General features: G+C 31.0%; 1 protein-coding gene across 1 annotated transcript; it reads left to right on the forward strand.

The window, feature by feature from the left end:
• The first annotated feature begins 13,052 nt into the window (after window positions 1–13,052).
• On the forward strand, window positions 13,053–22,620 carry LOC130441323 (modifier of mdg4-like). Its single transcript, XM_056774946.1, has 4 exons — window positions 13,053–13,889; window positions 18,574–18,952; window positions 21,444–21,693; window positions 21,991–22,620. Exons 1-4 carry the CDS (start codon window positions 13,053–13,055, stop codon window positions 22,271–22,273), a joined length of 1,749 nt encoding a protein of 582 aa, XP_056630924.1. The 3' UTR covers window positions 22,274–22,620.
• Window positions 22,621–25,449: the final 2,829 nt, after the last annotated feature.

Consider the following 25,449-nt stretch of genomic DNA (forward strand, 5'->3'; position numbering starts at 1 on the left):
CCTGCCATACGTTAAATTGGATATTATGCTCATCTAAATTTTTGTACTTTCATCAAAAAGTCAATTTTGAATTCATTTCAAAAGAAAACTTAGCGTTAAACATGATTTACTAAAAACTATAACAATATTTTCTTGGTCCATCATACGAATCTAGTTAATCAGTTACCTCGAAGAGACTGCAGAGCTTGTGATATTTGAACCTTCTGCTTCTTTTCTAATTTTCGAAACTCCATCTCTTCCTATTGATTAAAAACGATATATTCCCCTGGGACCTCGCCAGCTATTTGGAGCTCTTCGATTGTTTTATTATGGTGATCCATTCTACATAGCTTTTATGGTGTTCTTTCTTCATATATTTATAAATTTGTACGGCTTCTGTTATTCCATTCCATTTTCTCCTTTTTTTGATTCGGTGTGTAATATCTTTAATAATCATATTTTTAATAATTTCCTTCATCTACTCTTCCCACCTTGTTAACGTTGGTTAGCTCGGTCTACTTTGCATTTGCTTCTCAGTCTAGCGTCTTTTACTCGTATGGTAGTTGCAACAAAATAATTACAATTTCTTACCTCGAAAAACCTTACACAGCTTGTGATATCTGACCTCTAGATTGTGATCTTGCTTCTTCTCTAATTGCTTCATCGTCCTGCGAAACTACTTCCTATTGATTTAATCATATATATTCTCTGAGGCATTATGAAGCTCCTTGGAGCTCTTAGATTCTTTTATTGCGGTTGGTCATTCGTCATGGCTTTTATGGTCTCCTTCCTTCATATTTTTTATAAATTTATATGGCTTATTAGCTTCTATTATTCTATTCATATTCCTATCGTGGATTTTGTGTGTAATGTCTTGAATATCAAGTATTCAATGTATGCTTTTACTTGGTGTTCCCACCTAATTCTTTACTGTCCTCTTGGTGTACCTTGCATTAGTCTCCATTGTTTTCCTACTGTCCTCTCTCTAATTGTCTATATCATTTCAGTATCGATGATTTTGTAAAAGTCCTGTTCTTTCATTATCTCTTTTAGTTCCTTATTCACTAAGCTTCCTAATCTATTTTCATCTATTTGCTTTTGCGTAATATTATTCTATAACTCATATAGTAAATAGATTGCGATCGCTGAAATGTTTATGCACGCATAATAGACAAGGTTTAACAAGCTTTACACAAAGTTTTAAAACTCATTGAGGTAGAGCTCGAACAATTACTTACTCAAGTTGTTTTGAAAAATGTTCCGAATTGTATCTCGCGCTGTTATAAGTTTAACACCAATACAAATCAAAAACAGAATGGAGGCTATTTACGGTGACTTGTGTTCATCATTTTCAGCAATTAAAAATTGTTTCAATGGGGACAAGAATCGAAACGTGGTTCAGTGAGGATGATTACTCCAGAAAATATTAAATTAGTGTAAGAAATCGTTTTAAGTGACAAAAATTCGTGTAGGGTGGATGCCTCGAATTCTCAGCGAAGTGCAAAACCAGCGTCGTGAAGAATATTAAGAACGATTTTTAGAGCTTTGCTTTGATAAAACTATGGTCTTTTACTATGATCCGACATCCAAAAGAGATTTCATGGAGAAGCATCAGAAAGAAGAGCCTGTGCTAAAAAAATCAGAGTAATATAGCTACAATATTTTGAGACTGTGGTATCTTTTGATTAACTTCAAAGAATCCAATACTACTGTAAACGCGGCATATTATTCCGACTCACCAAGACAATTGAGTAAAAAAAATCGTCAAAATCAACCGAGTTGTGCGCTTGATTCATGACAATGCTCTACACTGCTTTGCTTTCCAATTCTACTGTACACGGATGTGGTTTCAAAGAGTTTAAACACCCACCATATAGCCCTGATCTGGTACCGTCGGACTATTTTTATTTACAAAACTGAAGGCCGAGTTAAGGGGTAAAAGATTTAACAGTAGCGATGAAATTAAACAGGCGGTGAACGAACATTTTGACTCTAAAAATGCATCATACAGCATAGAAGCTCGAGCCAGACGTTCTGAAAAATATATGGAAATTATTGAAAAATAATCCCAGTTTTTTTTATTCATAACTTTTCTGTTACGCTAAGAACTCATGAACTACGTATCTGCGGTAGGTCTGATGACTTTTTTGAAATATTTTGGTTTTGAAAAATGTCAATAGAAAATTGTCCAACTAATGTTGAAAAAAAATTTTACGTTTACGAAGCCATTTTGATATTGTATTATTATAAGCTATTTATAACTCCTAAATTTTGTGACATTATCACAAAACACAATGATTTCTTTCAGATTTTTACTCGAACGTATATTGAAATCAGATGTTATATAAATATGACTATATATTTATATAACAGACTAAACTAGTCGACGAGTTAATAATTTTTCATTGAAATCGTTTATGCAGCTAAAAAGGAGTTCGTGGATGAGTTTTTGACCGCGCTGTACATATCTGTAGACGAATAAAATAGGTATCCGAGGCTCTTTCAGAATATCCGTGTTTATTTTTGGCACTAGATAAGATATACGAGACTCGACATCCGAAATAGTGCTCTTACTTTAAATTTAAAAAGAATGCATAGCTTTATTCGTAAATAAATGGCAGAAAAGCAGACATTACGATAAACGAATGAAATTCCACCACATAACCAGTATACAATGCGGTCCAAATGTATGTAATAAATTTAATTTTAGCGTTATTATGTACTATGTGGAAAAACCTGAAACAGGTCGATTTTTATTCTTAAATTGACAATTTACAGTATGAAAATATTATCCCCCTCCAGCATCCATTCTTATTATAAGTATTATAAATACCCACTTAAAAATTTTAAATAATAACCGAGAAAATTAATTTTTAAATTGTAAAATTTTGATGATGTCTCTATCACAAAATTTTACGTAGAATGAAGATAATAATGTCACATAATAATTAGAATGTAATTTTTAATGTACTTTACAATTGCATCGAATGTTGAAAATGACCACCATCCACTTCTTGACAATAATCGAGGCGATTGTGTGGTCTACTAAAATATACTTTGGAAATAATCAGATATTAAAAAAAACTAATAAACAATTGATATGAATTAAATTTCATTATGACTCGTTTGTCTGAGACTCAAAGTGTAGACATTTTAGTGCTACAACTGCAATAAACTATTCATAATTTACATAAAAATAATATTTCGAAAATTGTATCTCAATTACATAAAATTCGAAGTGTTATAAAGAATAATAGTACATAACTATGATTAGGAAACATTTTCTTTTGTAAACAGAACTTTAAATATTGGCAAGCATTGTTTAGTTATTCGGTGCTGCTATTAATACCCTCCACACAAATTTCCGTGGCTCTTAGAGACACGGAAATCACCACACTCCACGGAAAAATCCGTGGCCATCATTTTAACCTTATTTACCCGGAAATTTTTATAGAAACGGATCAGAATGAAGCTTTTTTCCGTGTCCACCATATGATCCAAAATCACCACCCTCCACGGAAAAAAACAGTGGTCTAATTTTAATTTTAGAAAAACGGAAATTTTAAAACTAAACTAATCCAACCTAATTATTCGTAGACAATTGCCACAAATATTAGTCACTCGTGTAACGTTGTGCACTATCAGCAGAGAATAAATTACGAGATATACATAGCACTATCATCAATTCATTACTAATGTTATTCTTACAATCAAATTTTTTGTATAATTCGTTCTAAATGAATGACAAAAATATATTGAGATTAGAAATGGCAAATATTTCATATTTCATCTGTAGGTGACATTATTTATCCGTGGACAGTATCTATCCGTGGTCAATATCCATCCGTGAGACACGGATAAAACTTCATTCGGCTCATTTCTTTAAAAATGTCCGTGTCTCTATGGTTTAAATTAGAATCACGGATTTTTCCGTGGAGGGTGCCAATATACACTTCAATAGTTTCACTATTCCACTATTTATTATATTAATAACAATGGCAGTAAAGCGATTTTGTATCACTTGAAAAGGTATGATGCTCACAGTGTTTTTGAAAATTTTTTGCCACCAATTCAAATTCAGCTCATAGCCCGTTTTTAGGTTGTTACTCAAGGTTAAAAACGCTGTTCTAAACCATTGTCTTATCAAATCATACCCTATTCTTATACAAAAAATGTACACATGTACCACATTTTAGTCATAAAAACTAAAGGACCTTAAATTATGAGCGATACCTCATTCGATTCGGAATGATCTTTGGAAAATATGTGGCTTTTTATAAATTCTCAACCTAACAAAAAAACCTTATTTGGAATTTGTTGATAACAGATTGTTGAGTTAATAAACAATTAAATTATTAAAAAAATATATTTTTTTTCGTTTATCTATTGATATGTACCAATTATGCTTTTTTTAAGAAAAACAAAATTCTACCAAGTTTATAACAATTTTCCAAACAAATACGCTTAAAAATTTGTAAATAGTATTGTAATGTTTTTCTTTTTTCCTAATTTATCCTATTTTTCAACGGTGGGGTGAATTAATACACACTGTCTTTCACTTACTTATTGTTAATTATTTAAACACTTACTTATATAATAATTAACTTATTACTAATGTGATATATAATTGAATATTCACTACTTTATAATTTATTCAATTTCATCCCTTACTTTTCCATTTCGTTCCGTACACTTTTATCTACAAAACTGAGACTCTCGCTGCTAACCAAGCTCAAATATATATCAGAAAAAGATTTCTAGAATTCTAGAAAGTAAACAAACAAATGAAAAGGCCTTCTTAGAAATCATCTAAAAAACGCTGTGATAAATACATATATAAAATCAAACATCAAACGAATTCCCCGAACCGACGTATTCGCCAAATTTTAAGTTACCATTATAACCGAACAGGGCCAGCTTCACGGACCATGTCATGTACGAGTTCGCAACAGTATTAAATATAGCTATTGTTAGATGATAGATGATATTGTAATGTTTTTCTTATATCTAATTTTTCGCGATGTGATGGATTTATATGGACATTTCTTATTCATTTAATTTATTTATACACTTACACTAGAAACAATAAACTATGCACTAAAGACTAAACTATTCGCTATTTATAATAATTATCAACTAATATTTAACTATTCACTAACTCATATATATTTAAATTCAACGGTTAATTTTACAATTTTGATCAATTCAATAAGATATTAATTTATTTAATGACTTCCTGATTGATAAACAAACGACTATTTATACAAAAATAATTTCTCGATAATTCGGTTCTAGAAAGTAGACAAACTAATAAAAATGCGTTCCTAGAAAGTGATTCTATGGAAACAATATAAACCATTCGCGGCTGTAAATAGGTCACAAAAAACAGTATCAAAAGTTTCTGCTATAATTCCACGATGTTTGTACCCAGCGCGCCCACCAAATTTACGATTTATTGAAATAATTAAACAGGACCAGCTTTACGATCCATGTTGTGGACGAGCCTACAACAATATTAAAAAAATTCTATCACCATTTTCTATAAAATTCATTTTTCGGTTATTATGAAAAATCGTACTAAACATAATAATGAATTTTTATAGCGTGATTTTGTACGTATGTAGGGTACATGGAATGGACTCCACAAAGCAAAAATATAAATTTATAAGCCAGTTATTAATACCTTTTAGCCCAGTATTTATGAAAACGGAGATTTGGGAATATTTGTTAGTCAACAATTGTATAAATTTAAAATTAAAGCATCTAAATGTTCTTTATTTTAGGTCTATTTTGTTTTAGCATTAGTTTTTTTGGTAGTTTTTAAAAGAAAGAGACCTAAAATCAAGAACATTTAGATGCATTAATATGTCAGAAGGTCTAAGAAATAAGAAAATTTAAAATTAACTTTAACAGCCACGCAGAACCTTATTTCAACGCTAAATAAAAATTGTAATAATGAAAAAGAAGTTCCGGGAGTTAAAAATTTTTTTAGGAAATTTTCTCTTCTTTTTATGATGTTTTTTCAGTATTAATACTTTTTGAGCTATTAACGAAAAACTGATCTGGCCGGAAATCCTCATAAAACATTTTTACAGGTAATTCCGAACCGAATGAGCTATCTATTATAATTCTAGGACCTATATCTCTAAAGGTAGAATAGATAGAAATTGAAACCAATGAAATAAGTTCTTTTTTAAAAGTTTGTGTCAAATAATGAATTATGCTGGAAGAAAACGTATGAACAAAATTATGTTATAATGTTTATCTATTAAATTAAAAATTAGTTAAATATAGACACTTACCAAGTGAGGAATTTCATAATAGGAAACCCCTTGAAGGATAGAAATATATTTTCTTCTTAATTTAAGTTTTTACTTATTATCAAAGAGAAATTCTTGCGCTTACGCCTACAAAAGCGTTTACATAAATTATTTGGGGAGTGAAACAGTTTCTCTATGATTATAAATATTGCCTAAGAAAGTTTAATACATAACATGTTAATTATTTGAAATAAATCTTGCAAAAAATGAAGAAATCCGATATTTGAATTTCAAATATTATCAATGGTTATTCATAAAATTAACATCTAATTAAGTATTTTCTCGTATTATGCTCTGGGAAAGATGTATATGTATCTATCACTGAGATTTTTCATCATGCGAAATATTTAAAAATTAATTTAATTATTGGACAGTATCTGTGTCAATCATATTTTACCGCTAGCTAATCCAGCTGTTTCAACATCATTCCTAAATCGGAGCTGTATAATTTGGTATGAAACTTGACGAAATTTGATTGCGGGTTCATCTAAGCTAAAAACGGTTTATTCGTGAGTTTAGAATTGGCTATTTATGAGTCTTTAGGTTGTTCATAAAATTAAATTTCATTAGATTCTAGGTGATTGATATTCAATATAGTTTGAAGAACTAATTCATATAAATCTTAGTAGGTTTTTCATGAAATAAAAAACTAAAATAAATGACTTCGTTTCCTGTAACTCTAGCTTCTATCATTTCTACAATGTTATATCTCAATCCAATTATAATACTATTAGTTTGCAGAATCTTCTTTTTTGCCTCTGCGTGTTGATTTTGGTGTGTAGAGATAACGTTTACTGCCACCATACTTTTCCATACATGTGTTGTAAAGTAGCTTCAATTAGTTTCAACCCAACTTGTGCAAAAAATTAAATGCCAATATAGTAGTTGCGATTATCCGCCCTAAACCGATCGCAGAAAGATATGATAACAACAAAATTTTACTTTTACATTAAAAAAAACAATAACGTTAAACATATTTAAACTTTGGTGAAGAATTTAGTGATTTTCTTTTGTTTGTCACCTGTAGTCTCTTCAGAAGTAAAACCTCTGTAGGCGATTATTCGTCCAGCTGCCTTTCGTGTCCTTTATTCCGAGAAATCTTGTGTGCGCTTTCCTCCACCACATCCTTTTTCTGTTTCGTTTACCATGCTCACTATTTCTTTATCAGTTACTTAAAATTCTTCATCTTGGACTATCCACTCATTTATGTCCTTTCTCTTGCGTCAGCACATCCCGGTTAGCTTTTGTAAAAACAAAAGTAGGCTGTCATTTTCCCATTCGATGTGCTGCTGTAGAGTCTTTGATTTTTTTGAAACAAAATATTCAAAGATTATATTTACTCAAACACTTTTTCAAATTTTTCTATTATAGGCTACATCTTTCATTTTGAGGTAGAAGACAAATCCTTCTACAAGCACGACATTGAGAAGTTAGAGATTGACGTGATTGCGTTGATCTTGAAGGAGATTGAATTGAGTCACACGACTTATTGAATGATGTGTTATATCACTTTCTCATTTCTCAATTTTTTTATCAGATATCATTATCAAACTTTTTTTTATTTTGTGATCAAACAATATGATTTATGTACCTGGCGATTAATTTAGTATTTCTTTGCACTCAACTACTTAATTTTGTGACATTATCGATTCAACTTATTTGTCACTTCCTTTCAACCACTGTTAAAATATTTTGTTACTTCCTTTTTGGACACTAAATAGTCAACAATAAGTATAATTTATTTTTCAATATAAATTAATTCAAATATTATATTTCCAGAAATTCGTTGATTTTTAGAATTTATGGTCATTTCCACATAGTATAAGTGTGTTACATTAGTTATTATTTATGGATTTATTTTTCCTGAATAACACTTTTACGACTGATTAGCGCGGTTTCCGGCAGCAATCATACTTTTTGTATACGTAAATAACTGCTACAACACCGATGTACGTACAGGGTGATCTCAAATTAACTAGAAATAGAAGCAGTGAACGATTACATGATTTATTGTTAATTTATTAGAACAAAACTAACAAATTATTAGCCATTGAAAACCATACACTAATGGTATAAGCAACACTGAGATAAACAACAAAGAATTCAATACTTCAATAAGTAAAAGGAAGTAGAGTAACAGGAACTATCTCAAAACGTACTCAAAAAAAATTATCTATGATGATATTATTTCTCTATACACACTACTGTCTGTCTACCTTTTAAACGGTAAATTATCAATTCATCGTTGTTTAGGGTCTTACAGTTTATCTTTCGCTTTATAATTATTATTTTAGCAAATCTGTCTGATCTCATCGTGTGTTTCAGCTGTATTAATTTAATGGGTTTTATATCTGACTGACTGAGTAATTCATCATCGCGCAGTCAAAACTACTTAAACTACAATAGTCAGAAGGTTCCTTTTAGAACGTGATCTATTATCTGTTGTTGTATGTCTATTAAAACAATAAGGTAAATTATTTTATTAGAAATAAATTAAATGGCAACAAAACTAATTGGCTTTGAAATACTTCCCTTGCCCAGAAATGTAATTATAACAAGCCTAAATGCGGAAGGTTTCTTTTTGAATAAATTTATTATGATCTTCTCCATGTCAGGAATAGTGTCAAAACGTTTCCTTTTTAGAAGATTTTTTTACTTTCGAGAAGAGCTTGTTAAATCTGGTGAATAATGCGAATGTAGATAGACAAACAGACATGAAGCAACTAAAATCTCACAAATAAAAAACTACTTGCACCACGGTGGGTTATTTTGATGCATTGACCTATCTTTTATCCTCGTACGTTTAGAGTTGGTTCCCTTGGAATATATTTTATGCTGTTCGACTTTGATTGGCGAACCTCTTTAGATCAAGATGGTTTTTCTTGTCATAGTCGTAGACCTAAAGACGATCTCTCAATTCGAACAAGAGTATCTGTCAATCATATCATTTGCAAATCATATGTTAAAATGCTTTGAATGTATCAGTACAAGATTTTAAGTTCGTCAATGAGCTCACGAATGGTCAATCTCCTGTTTAAATGAACAAGTTTGTCCATTTTCATCTATTTTGGGCGTCAGTATCATTCCTCGTTCTCAACTGACTCATTTGCAGCTTCATATAGTTTATTTGTGAATACTTTCAAAGTTATTACTTTACCACCATAGATAGATTTTAACGTTTCATAAGATCTTAAGCATTTTTTATCAACTTTGATCCACCACTACACTCCTGAAACTAAAAAATAGTCAAGGACGGTTTTATTGGCCAGAGAAGGGACAGCGAATTGCACTTTGAAGTAGTTGGGGAAAAATATCTTGTTTCTTTGTTAAATAAGAAACTTTTTAGACAACCATAGTAGAAGCAGACTGACAAGCCGAAGCGGGTTCATATTGCTTGTCCAACGTACTAGTTGAAACCAATGCAGCGTAAATAATTGCTGCTATAAAAATTGAATCACTGACTCTTATCACATCTAGTATATTCATAAAACAGAATTTTATGCAGTTGAACTTTGAAATTTATAGTTGTACTTGAATGACTAGCTACTTTTTGAACAAACATTCAATAATGATAAGTAAGCAACACCACTAGTAATCTCAAATTCCACAATTCACTTAATAGCTATCAATTTCGGAAATAGGAAAATCCAAATTGAGGATGATTTGATTTTTGTAAATAAAGTTCGAATGATGTGACTAAGATTTAATCGGAAATTAACATCTACATTTCAAGTATTGGAAGAAAACTTATTTTGTTTTCGAGGCTAGATATCGAATCTACATGATTAATCTTAGTATTTCCCAATGTGTATAGTAAAGTAAATAGGATAATATTTTTATTATATCTCAATTTCACTTCAAATGACTATGATGCGTTATTTTTCAAACTTGGAAATTGGAATTTGTTTCAATTTTTAATATTATTTGGGTTATTTTATTGAAACCGTTTAGTTTTTTTCGTTATCCCACTAGTATCAATCAAATTTGTTTTATTTTTTCTTAGAACTTTTCATAAGTTTTTTTAACAATTATCAAATTATTTAAACAAAAATGATATTAGTGTGTCATGAACGACATAACATAATATCTAAATATTCCACTGAACTAAAATCTAAAACACCCAAAACCAAAAGAAGTAGTAATATATATAAAGTATCTTCATGCTGTTTACATAGGACAGAAATCTTAATATTTAGAAAGTAGATTAAAAAGCTATCAATACAATAAAAAATAAGAGTGCATTAACAAGCCATGCAATATCAAAAAAAAGAAGAGAATTTTCCAAAGTAGTTCAGATACATAGGAACTAGAAAACTTTCCATGACAAAAAACCTAAACAAATTGAGTAAAATTTATTTGATAAATTTCAATGCAACTGAATAATTTAATTGAGGGCTGACACTTTTGAGATCTGGCTAGTAAGGATAAAAAAATTATTTTAAAAAAGATTTTCATTTATATATTCATGTTGTAAGTGATCTATAGATTAATATAATTATATGCAAATTGTCAATGTGAAATAAATTTTGATAAAAATCGAATATAAATACAATTAACTTACTACCCTTCAAATTATTGTAACAAAACTTGAACTTCTATGCCAAATGTCTATTTACAACCTTTTATTAAACATCCCATAATACCATTCTTCTTCAGTCGTCTTCTTGTTACTTTTAACATTTTTTTCCTTATTTATATTTTCATTATGTCACTTTCCTTTCATATTTTGATATAACCTGTGATTTTTTACTTAAAAAATCTTTCACTTTTACCCCAATTTTTCAATTCCAAAATTGCATTACCTCTCTTTCAATAAATTGCTCTCTCCCCTAGTTACGAAAGTCACTATTTAACATAATTTGTTACTATTACTTTCCAATGTCATAGCCACTTCCTCAAAACTTTCTTTATATTGGATAAACTTTTATCGTTGATAATTGACTCAAATTTGTTTTTATACTTCTCAAAACTAATAATAAACTTTACATCGAAGTTTTAATTATTATGTTTATCACATTTATGAGAACGTTCTACATTGCATGTACTTATTTATGAATGTGAATATTAAAATTTTTTATTAATGGTCTACAACGACATCTGTAATTCGTTATAAAAAAATTGTATATATCGATTAGATTTTTCTATTCGTTACTTTTAAGTTTGTATCCGATTTTGAATCAAAAGATGGCGGGCTATATATTCTAGCCTCACACAGAAAGGCTATTATCAAGGATCAGGTACATCACTTATCAGTTGATTGTAGATCCTAACCAAGAACGAGATTTTTATCCGAACGTCACGTCCCGTTCCATTAGCAGTGTAAATTTCAAAGTTGTTTAATAAGCTATTACTTTCCGAACATTCATGATCGGATTAACCCGAAAACCTATAGCTATGAATTTATATTTATAGCTCCTCTACATGTTGAAACATGTCAGTTTTTCAACATTTTTTACAAGCTTTTAATAGTTTCACCTGTTTTTAACTAAAAGGGGCAACGACTCCATATCTTGAACCAGAACACTACTGGGTACCACATCAATAAGGTACTGAACGAATGGCTAAAGAAACAGATGAAGTCTTACTGGAAACACACTGCAGGACTAAGACAATCCAAAAAATTCACAACCATATCAGCTAAGATATTTTAAAACTTTCTTGTGATGACCAGAAACGACATGAAACTGATGGTCGGTATTCTGACAGGTCACTGCCCTATCAAATACCATAAGACGATGAGCATGGCAGAGGACCACGACTGCAGATTCTACAAACGAGTCATGAAAACAGCAGAGCTTTTACTCTGCAAATTTCCTGTCTATTTCGCTAAAAGGGTTAAGGAGAAGAACTGACACCAAGGGAAGTGGAATACAAGATCCCTAAAAAAAGCCTCTTTTGGGAGGAGTATATATTTTGGAAACAGAACAATAAGATATAGAGTCTTGTACAAAATATCTTCTAGGTATAGGTACAGATTGGCTGTAAATCCAAAAACAATCTACAATGTTTCAGATTCAATTAAAAATCAAAAAATAAATAATTTTCAGTTTAAAAAACCAACAAACATGCTTTTAGTCATAATCAAACTAAAAAGTGAAAAATAATAATGCATAGTGTGCGTTGTTTGGCAATTTCAAACTAACTTTGCGTTTTGTAATTAATAGATCTGAGTCTCTACGATAAGATGGTAGAGCTTCTCGGTGGGTTTCTTATGTAGGTGACTGAAATCACTGACGATCGTAGTATATGAGTTATATTTAGCATATTTCTCTTACAGTACTATATATAGGGTGTTGCAATAAGATTGCTCGATTAAATCTAAAAATAGAACTCATTTTTTTGGGAAAGTGATGATGTATTTATTGCATTATAAAGCGGTCATGTATGAAATAAAATATACGTCATATGGCTGCCACGACCATATGCCGAATTTATATTCTCGGGTAACACATACGTTCACATCGACAATGTTTTCGAGAGAACGGTCGCGTACGTCGACGCACAGGAGATTTACTATCCGTAATCGACCTAGTTTCTTCGAATTTATTGATCACTCAAAATGTTATAGTCGAACAACCTAAAAATGATTAGAAATTCAATTTTAAGAGTTGGAAAATTATTTACATTAACAATTTTTGAATCCTTTTTGTTACAATCTGTAATCGTAACCGATCATGTTGATGTTTGTAAATATTTTTCTCGTTCAGCTAAAAACTTACTATTTCTGTTTCAGGATTGTAATTTTCCGTAAAAATGGCAAATGCTCAACAATACTGCCTTCGTTGGAACAACCATCGCTCCAATCTACTAACGGTATTCGATGAACTGCTCCAAAATGAAGCTTTTACTGACGTAACATTAGCTTGTGAGGGTGGTACACCCATTAAATGTCACAGAATGGTTTTGGCAGCATGTTCTCCATATTTTCAAAATCTTTTCATAGGATTACCATGTACACATCCAGTGGTAGTTCTAAAAGATGTTAAACACATGGAAATTAAAGCAATTCTAGAATACATGTACCGAGGAGAAGTAAACGTAGCACAAAATCAACTTGCTGCTTTGCTTAAAGTAGCCGAGACGTTGAAAGTTAAAGGTTTAGTGGAAGAAAATAAATCCAATCCGAACCCCAAAGAAGACGAACCAATTGATCACTCACCTTCAATAAGTACATCGAGCTCAGTAATGCAAAATATTGTTCATAGCAGTAGCAATTCGTCACCTCCTCATTCCACAAACACTATGTACAAAAATCCATACAATTTTTATAATAACAAACCTCAGGATTCTAGATTAAATCTACCAATGTGGGCCATGCCTGGTATACCCTTGCCACCACACACATCTCCCCAAGTTTCCAGCAATAATCATCACAGTCCGGCCACAATGCTCAGCGGGTGTTACGAAAGTGCTTCATCAGATATGTCTCCTTTGAAAAAGAAGAAAATGTCCAGTTTATTAATTCAGAGGGACACACCAATATTGAGGACAGTATTAGGTCAAGGTCAAGCCGACTCCTCACAACCTGTCAGTTTAGTTTGTCATCCAGATAGTGCTGAGCAGAGTAACAGCAACGAAGAGAGAATAAAAGTAAGAACTAGTTTGATCGGGCAAGAATTGAAACTCAATTTAATGAAATGGGGTTTGACCGATAAAAATTCAGTTAGAATATATTAGTTTGATAGATTAGATATAATAAAACGAAAACTCTCATTTTTAATGTTTATTGCTAGAATTTTGATGTAATTGAAATACAAAATTAGTCTTGGTGAGCCATTCAGACAATTAGAAGAATATTTTTATTGCAATGTCTTCTACATTTGGAATGTTTTGCACTGATTTCTCTCATCTAAGCCTTGGATACATCTTCGAAATATTAGGAAAATTCTCTTTGCTTTTTATTAGAAGGATCGGAAAGTAATATTGTTTCTGCGGATGTCAATATATCTATTGTTATTTATCAGCTCATTGGGCATAATGAATAAAAATATAACAATTGATGGTTAATAAAAGCGTAAAAAGCAAAAGACGAAGTGATTGCTAGAGTCCTTGAGCATTTGCTAACGTTCAGACCTATTCTAAGCATTTATTTGTCGACAGTTCAATATTATTAAAATGTCGCTGAGCAGAAGTCACTGGATTTCTCCATGGTATTATGAGCCAGAGAGCTATGGAATGACCATCGTCTCCTAACAACAAACAGCCTTAAGTAGCATTTGCTAAATACTCATAAACAATGGAATTTTAAAAAATACGTGAACGTTGCATGTCGCTTGAGCCTTTAAACTAGCAAATATCTTCCTATTCATATGTGCATTACCAAATTCTCTAATTTGAAAAATCCTGTGAAGGCAATTAATAACCCTAAAAGCATTAGGAATTTGGTATTTTTGGAACCTTGATTGTTTAGCTTCAATAAGCTAGTCTTGAAAAATGTTATATATATGTTTAACTTATTCACAATGTCATTCATAATGTATGTATAAGTTCTGGAGACACTGGTTTGATGAACACGACACGAAGAAAAGCCGATATCCTCCCACCACATCTTCTATCACTTTATTCCAGGAAATAGTTTGCAAGTCATTGTACATTTTTACAATTAAAACGGTACACTTTTCAACGGTCGTCTTCTATACATTCCTACCGTACTTTGTAAACTTTCATTTAACCGATATAACAAACAAACTAATCCAAGCAAATATACGCATGGTCTGGTGCATGCTTAATAATGTATCAGCAATTGCTTACGTAGCGAAAGCAATGTCTACCTGTTTTTCATATTATATTAAGAAATTTGATTGAACCTTTTAAAACAAAAACTTTTGATTACAGTTTTTCCTTAATTTCAAGCAATTACGACAAGGTAAAGTAATTGGTAAACATTTTATTCATTCCAGCTCAAGCATTAGATAGAATTATTGATAAAAAAGGAATTGCCATATTTTCATTCGGTAGGTAATAGTTATTGTGAGTTATTCACTTCTAAGTTATTGAATATTAGATTTACAAACATGTTAGTATTTGGATGTAATTCAAAGTGCTTTATTGAGACATTTCACTCAAAAACCAATTTATTTTTATGGATCCGACATTGAAAATTTGCACACTAGACGGCAAAATGTTGTTGATAACGAAGATGATTACATTATTGATTAAAACAAAAACTCGTTCAATATTTATTCGTCAGAATTTACTTTAACAAGGCGACATTACTGTCCTGTTCCCCTTTATATTATTTTATTCCTCGAAAAAAGTGTGTTTAATGTTGCGTGTTCCGTCCCTACTTCATATAAACCAACAACTGTTTTATCTGGTATGATACCCAAAACATTTCGAGCATCCTCTTTGACTCTAACGAAGCTGGAAATAGTTTCGGTTACAGTTTTTCTAATAGCGATCTGCTTATAATATCTTTAGTATCGATTTTTGTGCTACATTAGCCACAGCTTAATTCAGTTTAACTAAAATTAAAATCAAATTTTTATACATATCTTTACTTTTCTTATTTTAATTTTGGTATTTTAGTTCTATTCTTAAGATATGATACTACACTTTCTTATTAAGTTTTCATTCAATAGTCCTTTTACATAGATATTACCTTCTATATGCGTTTCATAGTGAGGTAATTTGATCTCTATACTTCGTTGTCTTTCATTTAAGTTCCCCTTGTTAATTTAGTTAGAAAAACTTGATAAATAGACCAGGAAGTTTGAACAAAGTTGTTTGTCTTAAGTTTAGTAGTTATGCATTATCAACTACCTACTACAATTCAATAGTGGGATTTTCAACCTTTTTCATTCATATTAATCCAATATGTGAAACACAAGTAGCTTAGATAAATTTTTCATTTATTTTTCATGCATTTGCTTCAATTAAATTTTAACACATTGGCAATTATAAGGCATTGAATAAAATGAACAACGTCATTGATCAAGCAATTTCCATCTAATTACATTATTTTTTCTAGCATATGGTATTTACTTTACAAAATTTCATTCACTAAATCTTTCTTGTAATATCAAAGCTTTGAAATCTCTTTACATTTAATGAACCAAACAAGAGCATTCCTCACAAGTAATGTCTTTGTCAACCCTCCTCACATAGTGGGAATTATTTTTGTCATATTTTATATTCTGCAGTTAGTTCTAATTATAAACTTGGTCACATGGAAAAAAGTTTTTTAAAATTCAGGAATGACATAGGTTAACATACTGTATTTTTTTTTTCACATAAAATCTAAGATTAGAAACGCCAAACAATATGTGACATCCAAACATATATTTTCGTAAAAAGTATAAACACCAGCTACATTTAGAGATAGTATTTCTCAATACAGAAAAAATACTTATAATTTTCGTGAATTTTGGCTTTTGGAAGGTCAACAATAATATGCTAACACTCCTGGATTCCATTTCCCTAGATAGCGCTTCTTCTTGAGGAAATGTCCCCATAGAACCCGCCTTGTTCGCCACTCACAACACCCAAATTTGCCGAAAAGAAATTCAGATGAAAATCCAGCAAAATATTTTCAGGCGAGTTGTTTAAGATCATTCAGTTTTCCTCAAAGCTCTTATCCTTATCAGTTGCCGTATTTTTGGACCTACAAATATTCGCTCTTTAATTTGTGCCTCTCAGAGCTTGGGGAATTTCTCTTTCAGATATACAAATCTACTGCCATCTTTAGGCATAGGCCCAGCTTTATGTGCAACAATGGTGAAATAATGTCTATAGAATTCTATATTCTATAGAATGTCATTTTTATGGCCTGAAGTGAGTGATGCACGTTTGGTCTACACTTTCCTTGTTTAGTTATTTTTTTTGTGTCCCTTTTATCATATTCGCAAATAAAACAGCATAATTTTATTTAACTCAATCTTCAATCCAAGTAGAAGTGCAGTAGAAGTCGTAACAATAAGACTCTTGCATATCAGAACCATGAGCAACCGGATGTTTATTTTCGTTATTCAGCAATACTGCTTTCAATCTAGTTTTTGAGGAATCAATGAACAATTGCCAGTAATTTGCATTATATTCAAAATTTAATAAATTCACTAGAACGTTATGACAATAGACTAAAACTCCAGCTTTAGAAAAGTAAAGTTTTGTTTCAACATCTCGATATCGAAAATAAAGAATTTTCGTATCAGGAGATAGTAAATTCCAGTCGTTTAATCTAGACCCCAAAAGCCAAGCGGGTTTTTTAGATATATTCCAAATGACGTACTAAATCGTTTACATCACTTAGTGTCAATACGTGCGATTATGTTGAAGTTATCGAACTGACTTCGTAAAATTCTGATATGCTATCGATTTGGAGGCTTTGGCACTGGCAGTAGGTAGGATGAGTCTGTTGGATGAAGACAAGTTTAGATACTGGATAGTGTGTTTGGACTTGGTTACCTTTTTTTGAGTTAGACAACAATCACTTACATGATCCTTTGGCCCAAATCATCAACATCATCAACTGTCGGTATTCGTGGCATTTTTACGTCACAATAAACTGGACGCAATTGCAAAAAAATTATTATTTATTGTTAATGAGGGTACACAAAAATCATCACATTTCATGTTCATCAAAAACAGTGTTTGCCAGTGAAATTTTTCATTCATCTACTAAATAAATTTTCTTTGTTTTTGTGTCACAAATATTATTTGTGTAACTGGTCGCTCATACTCCACTATCTGATCCGATTATCTAAGTTGATTGCCGCCGAATCCAGCAGCTGATGTTTGAAAAGCAGTGACACCTATTAACAACTAGTAGACTTTCTATGATCAGAGGTTAAAATCGGTTTTGTTCAGAGTTCATTGTCTGATTCTATGAGTAGTAAACGCTCATTATATTTCACTCCATTCAGAAATTACACAGGGTCGGCTTTTCAATTTTTATCTGCTGCCATATTTTAACGCAATAAATCTTTGTTGTGGACATAGAAATACATATTAATGCAAATAAAAAATCAATGAAATTATTATGACTCTTTATTTTATGTTTTATCATTTATTGCTTTGTGTAGTTTACTGTTTCCATAGGTGTATTCAATAAAGAAGTATATTTATTTTATTGTTGACTTTAAATAACACCAATGTTTTGGAACAAATTTTTTTAACATTTAATATTTTTCAATCTACGTAATAACTTTATATGGGTACATTAGTAATTTATTTACCCTAAAAAAAAACTTATTTGCCAATTTTTGAAATTGATTCTTCGTACTTCCATCTTTCAAGTACTGAAAATATATACTAATAAGATAATATCTATTTGCAGCACATGAAAAATGAACCTTTAGAAGATGCACAATCACCGTATACAGATTTTATCCCAATGCACGAAGAAGAAGAGAAACTAAAAATGGCAATACCTTCCTCATCTCCGCAGTCGTACTCACACGAAATGCGTGGTGTTACAGGTATTGCCACGTACGTTCCTACTCAAAAACCTGAATGGAAACGATATAAGCAATATACCAGAAATGATATAATGTCAGCTATAGAAGCTGTAAGGAATGGAATGTCGGCATTACAAGCTGCTCGAAAATACGGAGTACCTTCTCGAACGTTGTATGACAAAGTAAAAAAATTGGGGATAACTACCAGCCGTCCGTTTAAGCGTGGCAGCAATGGAAGTTCGGCGTGTTTTTCATATAGTGAGTACACCTTTTGTTCAACAGAAAAACATAACCACGAATATGAAATTTCCAAAAACTATTTTACGATGAAAATATTACATTTCTATTATAAATGATGACATTTTTTAAATAATATTCTTTTGTAAATTCACGACAAAACTTCGATTGATAGATTGCTTTATATTGTATTTTTGTTCTATCATCATCATCTATCATATTCACTTTTGGGTAAAGTTCCGATAAGACGAATCCCCCGATTTTGCTAAAATTTGTGCCAAAGCTTGTTCTTGATTAGAGAAGATTATCAATAAAAAGATTTTTATCGTTTGCCTACCAGCCCCCTTCAAATTCATAACAATTTTACAAAATATCTCCTAAAAAATTTTCAAACACTATATGAAGCTCATAAAATGCTCTACAAAAAAAGATTATATACATTTTTTACGTAAATCTATTCTTTTGTCTGTATTGTGAGCAGTAACTAGCATTATCTACACTCTTACAACGGGTATGCAGTGCGAGGGCCGAGATAATTTGGATCGTAATATTTTAATCAACAAATTGAAGTACTGCGGTTTCATGGGAATACCTCTCGCATGGTTTAAGTCATATCTTAACAACAGAAGTCTTCTTACAAGCCAATAGAATGTGGAGTGCCCCAAGGCTCAGTACTAGGCCCTATTTTGTTTTTTCTGTTCTGTTTTGTCGACATCGTTGTGTTGAAATATGTCTATTTGCAGACGACACTAGTTTCTCTTGGAGCAATCCTGATCTCGCGGCACTCTTTCTCTCATGTATTCATGAATATATATTTCTAGAAACTGTATATTGCCATCTTACCTTTTGACAACAATTTACCATAACTAAAACAATTATTTTTTTGTTATATTTTTTTACGAATAAATCACATGTTTTGTGTTAAATGTTTTACACACTTTTTCAAACTTTCCATTTACTGACATGCATCTTTGATCTCGCCAATTTATATCTTTTAATTGATCTAGAAATTTATTACTGAAAAAAGAGGTTATAACTACATTTCTCGTTACTATACTCTATAACAGGAACACGGATTAAATTGACCATTCTATAGATTTCTTATTGGTTAGATTTTTATAAACTTAATGTTATTTGAAAGAGCTTTTGTCCAGTAATACAAAATATATAAATTTAATTAGCAGCGTTAATGCTAGAGGGCGTTGTTTCATATATTTTAGATATTGTGATTTTTCTGGACAAATAGAAACATAAAAGTTTAAGTAAACGGGTAAAACGGGAACCCACTGATTGGTTTCTTACCAGATATTCTATCACACACCAAAGGATTGTACCTGAAAGAATTTTTGGTGTCTCACTTAATCATTTTTTATAGTTTTGAACCCACGAAAAAAAGATGTATATATTTTTCATCATAAACATTTAGATATTCGTAAAAGCTACAATTAAACAATAATAAAAAAATTATTAAATTAATTAAATTAAAAGTCACACATGAATGTAGAAAAAAGAACAAAAGCTGCTTATTTATTATTTCAATCATCTTGCATTTTTTTCAGTTCAGTATTTATGTGTAATAGAAAATTTTAGTTGTTTTTTAAAGCGTCAACATAATTTTATACTTATGTCTTTTATCAATTACGATCGTCGACAGCTATTAAGGATTTTAAGCGTCTCGCAAGAAAAGGGGATGAAAAAAAATTTCATAACCTAACTTAACCACGTCTTCTCAGCTATTTTGTGCCAATATTTAGATTTTTTTATGACACAAAAAAACTTCTTATTCTTTCTAAGCAATATCTTTCGTTCACGATTTCTACCTAAAAAATATATTGCAAAAAGCATAGAAATAATATGACGGTGCTCGATGAAGACACATGCAGAGTTTTTTTGTGTCAGAAAAACTAAATATAGGCACAATATATCAGTAGCTGAAAATACGTGGTTAGGTTAGGTTAAGAAAATTTGTTTTTCGTCCCCTTTCTTTGCGAGATGCCAAAAATCCAATCATCTAGTGTGTGATAGAGTATATGGTAAAAATTTGAAGCCAATCGATGGGTTCCCGTTTTCGGAACTCCAGTTTATGTAACTACAATAAAACTCATCATAACAGTCAACGTTTTTGACTGATCATTTAAAGCATGCGATTAAATTTTTTCAAACATCAACAGCAAAAAATATGTTTTGTCTTCTATTAAAGTAACTGAAAATATGGAACCTTTTGTGTAGGTGGTAAACAAATAGTGTACATTTGTTGTCTTGTCTTATGTTCATGGTTTTTTATAATTGGTCTGAAAAGCGAAATTAGAAGTACCAGCATACTTTATAGATAGCCGAAAAGTTTCATTTCATTTTAGTTTATAGCATTCAGATTTCTTAAAATACTCCCACTATTTCAAAAACACTATACAAATTTATTCAGTACACAATTCAAATAAGATTGGATTGACATCAAATTTTTATAAAAAAGCTCATCTTTAATCAAAGTGCTAAAAAAATGTCTAATGTTTAGATACTGGTTCACCATATAGTGGTCATCTTTCTGAATCCGACGAAAATCCAATGCATAATAATAATAATTCTGCATTACTTGAAGCCAGCACATTTCTTCAGCACGCTCTAGATGGCAGGGGTGGAGATGAACGAGAAGCATTGGCTGCAATGGCTGCTGCTGCTGCTCATGCTGTCGCCTCAGGACATTCTACCAGTCCGAATAATCTTGGAAAAGCTAGAAGTCCCAGCCCTAGTCCTACAATGTTAAAGTAAGACACAATATATTTCATATATCAATTCAAATCATTTCATAATAATTAAATTTATGTAACCTTATTATACTTTTATTATAAACCAAAAAACTACTTATTAAATGGTATATTTGTAGCATGTCATTTGCACAGAAACATTGGAAAAGCATAATTACTATTTGCATTAAGAAAGTAAAATACTAACAACTAGCTTCTACACTGCAATATTGTACATAATCTTTTTGTATTAACGTTTGTAAGCAATATATTATTTTTCCAAATATGCAGGTTATTTCTAAAATATATTTTTTACAGATATATGAGACATGTAAGCTTAACTCCTTCACCAGCTGCTGGTAGCGAGCATCATAATTCTCATAGTGAAACTAATGGGAGTTCAGAAAGGGAACAAGAAGATGAAGATCAAGTTGAAGATCTCTCGATAAATAGGAAAGAGCATAGAGAAAGAGAATCGACAGGAGTGATCATGCCTCCCATGAACCAAGTTGCTGCTATAGTTAAAAAAGAAGAATTGCTGGTAGAAAACCTCAAAGAGGAATCTAGAAGGGAAGTAACTTTAGATTGTGAAGGGGAATGAAAAAGGACATAATAATTCTCAAACTGTTTTGAGAAATGTTTACACCAGTGTTAAGTTTTATGGTATATAGTTTATTATTTTGCAAATTCAAAATAGAATCGACTGATTTAGTTTAGTGCAATATGTATCAGATATCCGTACTCACTTTTGTTGTTAGCTCTTAGAGTAAAAAACATAGACTAAGCAAACTTAGCGCATATAAAATATTTTATGCAAAAACAAAAGCAATTATTTACAATATCGATACCGTTCTGATGCGTTTATCCTTCTAAAGGAACTAGAAGTTATTTATGTTGTTATTATGAACAGTCCTGGATCATTCTAATGTTGTTGAAGAAACAAAAAAAGAAGTTTGTTGTTTCTGAAAATGATTAAAACTTTTGAAATACAACTCAAATTATTGAGTATAAATATTTAGTTGTAAGATAGACGTGAAAAAATCAAAATACTTCACCTTAATTAGGGCGAATATCTATAAAATTGCTGCATAGCAGGCGCTATATATTTGATATCTGAGAGGCCTTTAACAGTACAACTGGATATGATACTATGTATTTAATGTAAATAGTTAAATATAATTTTTATACGTACCTGTATATAATGAATTTTATCAGAAATCGATTTATTCAAGTTACAAACATTGGATAAAAATAGACATTTAATGTAACAATAAAATTCTTCGTAATTAAACATCTGTATACACAGTAAAAAAATAAAGAGGAGAAATTGCAAACTTGTGTTCATGATTGATTCGAATGATCATTATCCACTATTTACAGTGGCAGAATAGTGGAGGGTCAATTGAAAGGAGTCAATCTCATTGCTTTAAATTGATTGGTCCATAAGTTTTTTAATTAATTGTATCTTTATGACTCTTTTAGGAAATTATTCAAAGTAAATTTAGAACAACACACATATATAGTGTGTTCAAAAAATAAGATAGCATTACTTTTCTATAAAATTATTCATTAATTCATCTAATTTGAACTTTTCTGTTAGTGATTGTCCCAATCTTTCCTGATGTATGTTTTTCACTTAACTTTCTTTGGTTTTGTCTCTTCTGGTCGTTCCCATTGAACTTCACTTCCATAACCATCGTCGTCTCTTGTCACTGCCACACGTTTTATATTTAAAGTATTTGAAAAATTGCAATACTTGCAATACCCATATTTTTCTCATCATTGGTTATATCTCGAGTTGGGAGGTTATGTAAGAAATTTGTATTCACTATAGACATTATTAAATTGACTAACTACCAAAAATTGGCACTTTGAATACATTAGTTACACACAACTACCTCCTATTAGATTTCTAACCATTTACATATCATTTAAATAAATGGGAAAAAGTTCTCTTTATTGAAAAACAGTAAAAACTGTTAAAACTTCAGTTTTTCTACAAGTAGCAACAATAATGTTGGGAAAAAATTCAGATACCACTGGAATAAAACTAAAAAGAGTAGCATATCTTCCAAATTCACTATATCAAGAACCGAAACGTGTTTTTCCTTTTAAACATGCTTGTTTCGAAATTGAAAACTTGGTAAAGCCATAAATAAAAACGTTTAATATGTTTTCAACTTTGAGATTCCGTAATTTGAAAAGTAAATAAGGAATAATATATCATTATTTGCTTTATAATTTTTGTGAGAGGGATCTACAGGGAAACCGTCTGTATATATATGTATATATATATATATATATATATATATATATATATATATATATATATATATATATATATAGGTATATATAGAACAACAAACTTTTACAGTGTTATATTTTGAACAAACTATAAAATACCTTCTAGTATCCTATGTTAATAGTTTTTCTATATATAATAACATATTTTGTTTATGTAGGGTTTAAGTCATACATTATATATAATTGTTGTATGTTACTTAAACGTTTTTAGTAAACACAGTTGACTTGTAAAGCTATCAGCTCAATTACAGCAAAAATTTTATTTTTTTATTGATTCCACTCTGAAAAAATCTGAAATTGGAGTCTATTTATTCTCAAAAATCCAACAGAGACTAAAACATATTTGGTCAGAAGGGCAGGTTGAATCTGACTTCGGAATTTCTAGAACCATTGGTTATATCCATACTGAAGACACGGTTTGCACCACCACTACACCAATACTCACAATTACACTGCCTGGCATGCGATTTAGTTCACCTTCGGTCTCTAAATACGATAACTTGGTTATAGAAACGCGCGTCAGACAGTGTAATTGCGAGTGTTAGTGTAGTGGCGATAGTAAACAGTTAAAATCATCTCTTGGTTACCCGAAACCTTACCTCATACAATTTGGGAAACCCATTTGGTTACAGAAATTTCGATTAGGTTTGTATAAATTTGGAGAATTACTTATTAACATCTACATCTTGCTTTCCAGTTCTAATTATCTTCGGATTATGTGCTGGCTTCGAGAAGGTTACATCTTTGCTTGTACAGTTTTCCTGTGTACAAGATTTTTTGCTATGGTGAGGCATTTTAGAATTATATGAAATATTAGTTTCATCCTCACCTTAAAGAATTTCCACTCTTCAATTTCTGCTAGTCCTGGTGGAGGCAGTATTCTCTAAGGAAGCCAGTCAGGAGGTGATTTTACTAGATCCAATTCTGTTTGTATCCAGCTGTTTAGCAACACTTTATTGGAGTGATACCTCCCAGAAAGGCACCGCCAGAGGTTTCTCCTTCAGAAATTTTTTTATAGGCTTCAGGTCGTTTGTGCCTCTTTTCTAGCAAATGTATGGCCTTTCACATTTCCTTTGATTACAATGTGATCAGATATCAAGCTAAAATTTACTGAGATTCTTGCCTATTTCATACAGTTTTCTTCGGCATGGCTGTCAGCTTTGATTCAATGAAATTCAATCTTAAGCGTTTTATTAGCTGTTTGACTATCAAAATGAATAGCTATACCACATTTCCGATAGTTTCTTGAACAGCTGTGAGAAACAGTGCTAGTATAAAGCATTTCTTTGTTGTATTTTTTTCTTATACTAAAAATAAGTAAAAAAGTACAGATTATTAAGGCTGTAATTTCGCTGATAGATTTACTATAATAAAAATCAATCGAGTGCCTACTACTGCAACGCATGAGACCAGCTCATATTTTTGCTACAAGTTCCTCTAATTAAAGAGACCAATATTCAAAAGACTGACATA

The sequence above is a fragment of the Diorhabda sublineata genome, chromosome 3 (assembly GCF_026230105.1).
Source record: "Diorhabda sublineata isolate icDioSubl1.1 chromosome 3, icDioSubl1.1, whole genome shotgun sequence".
NCBI classification, from domain to species: Eukaryota; Metazoa; Arthropoda; class Insecta; order Coleoptera; family Chrysomelidae; genus Diorhabda; species Diorhabda sublineata.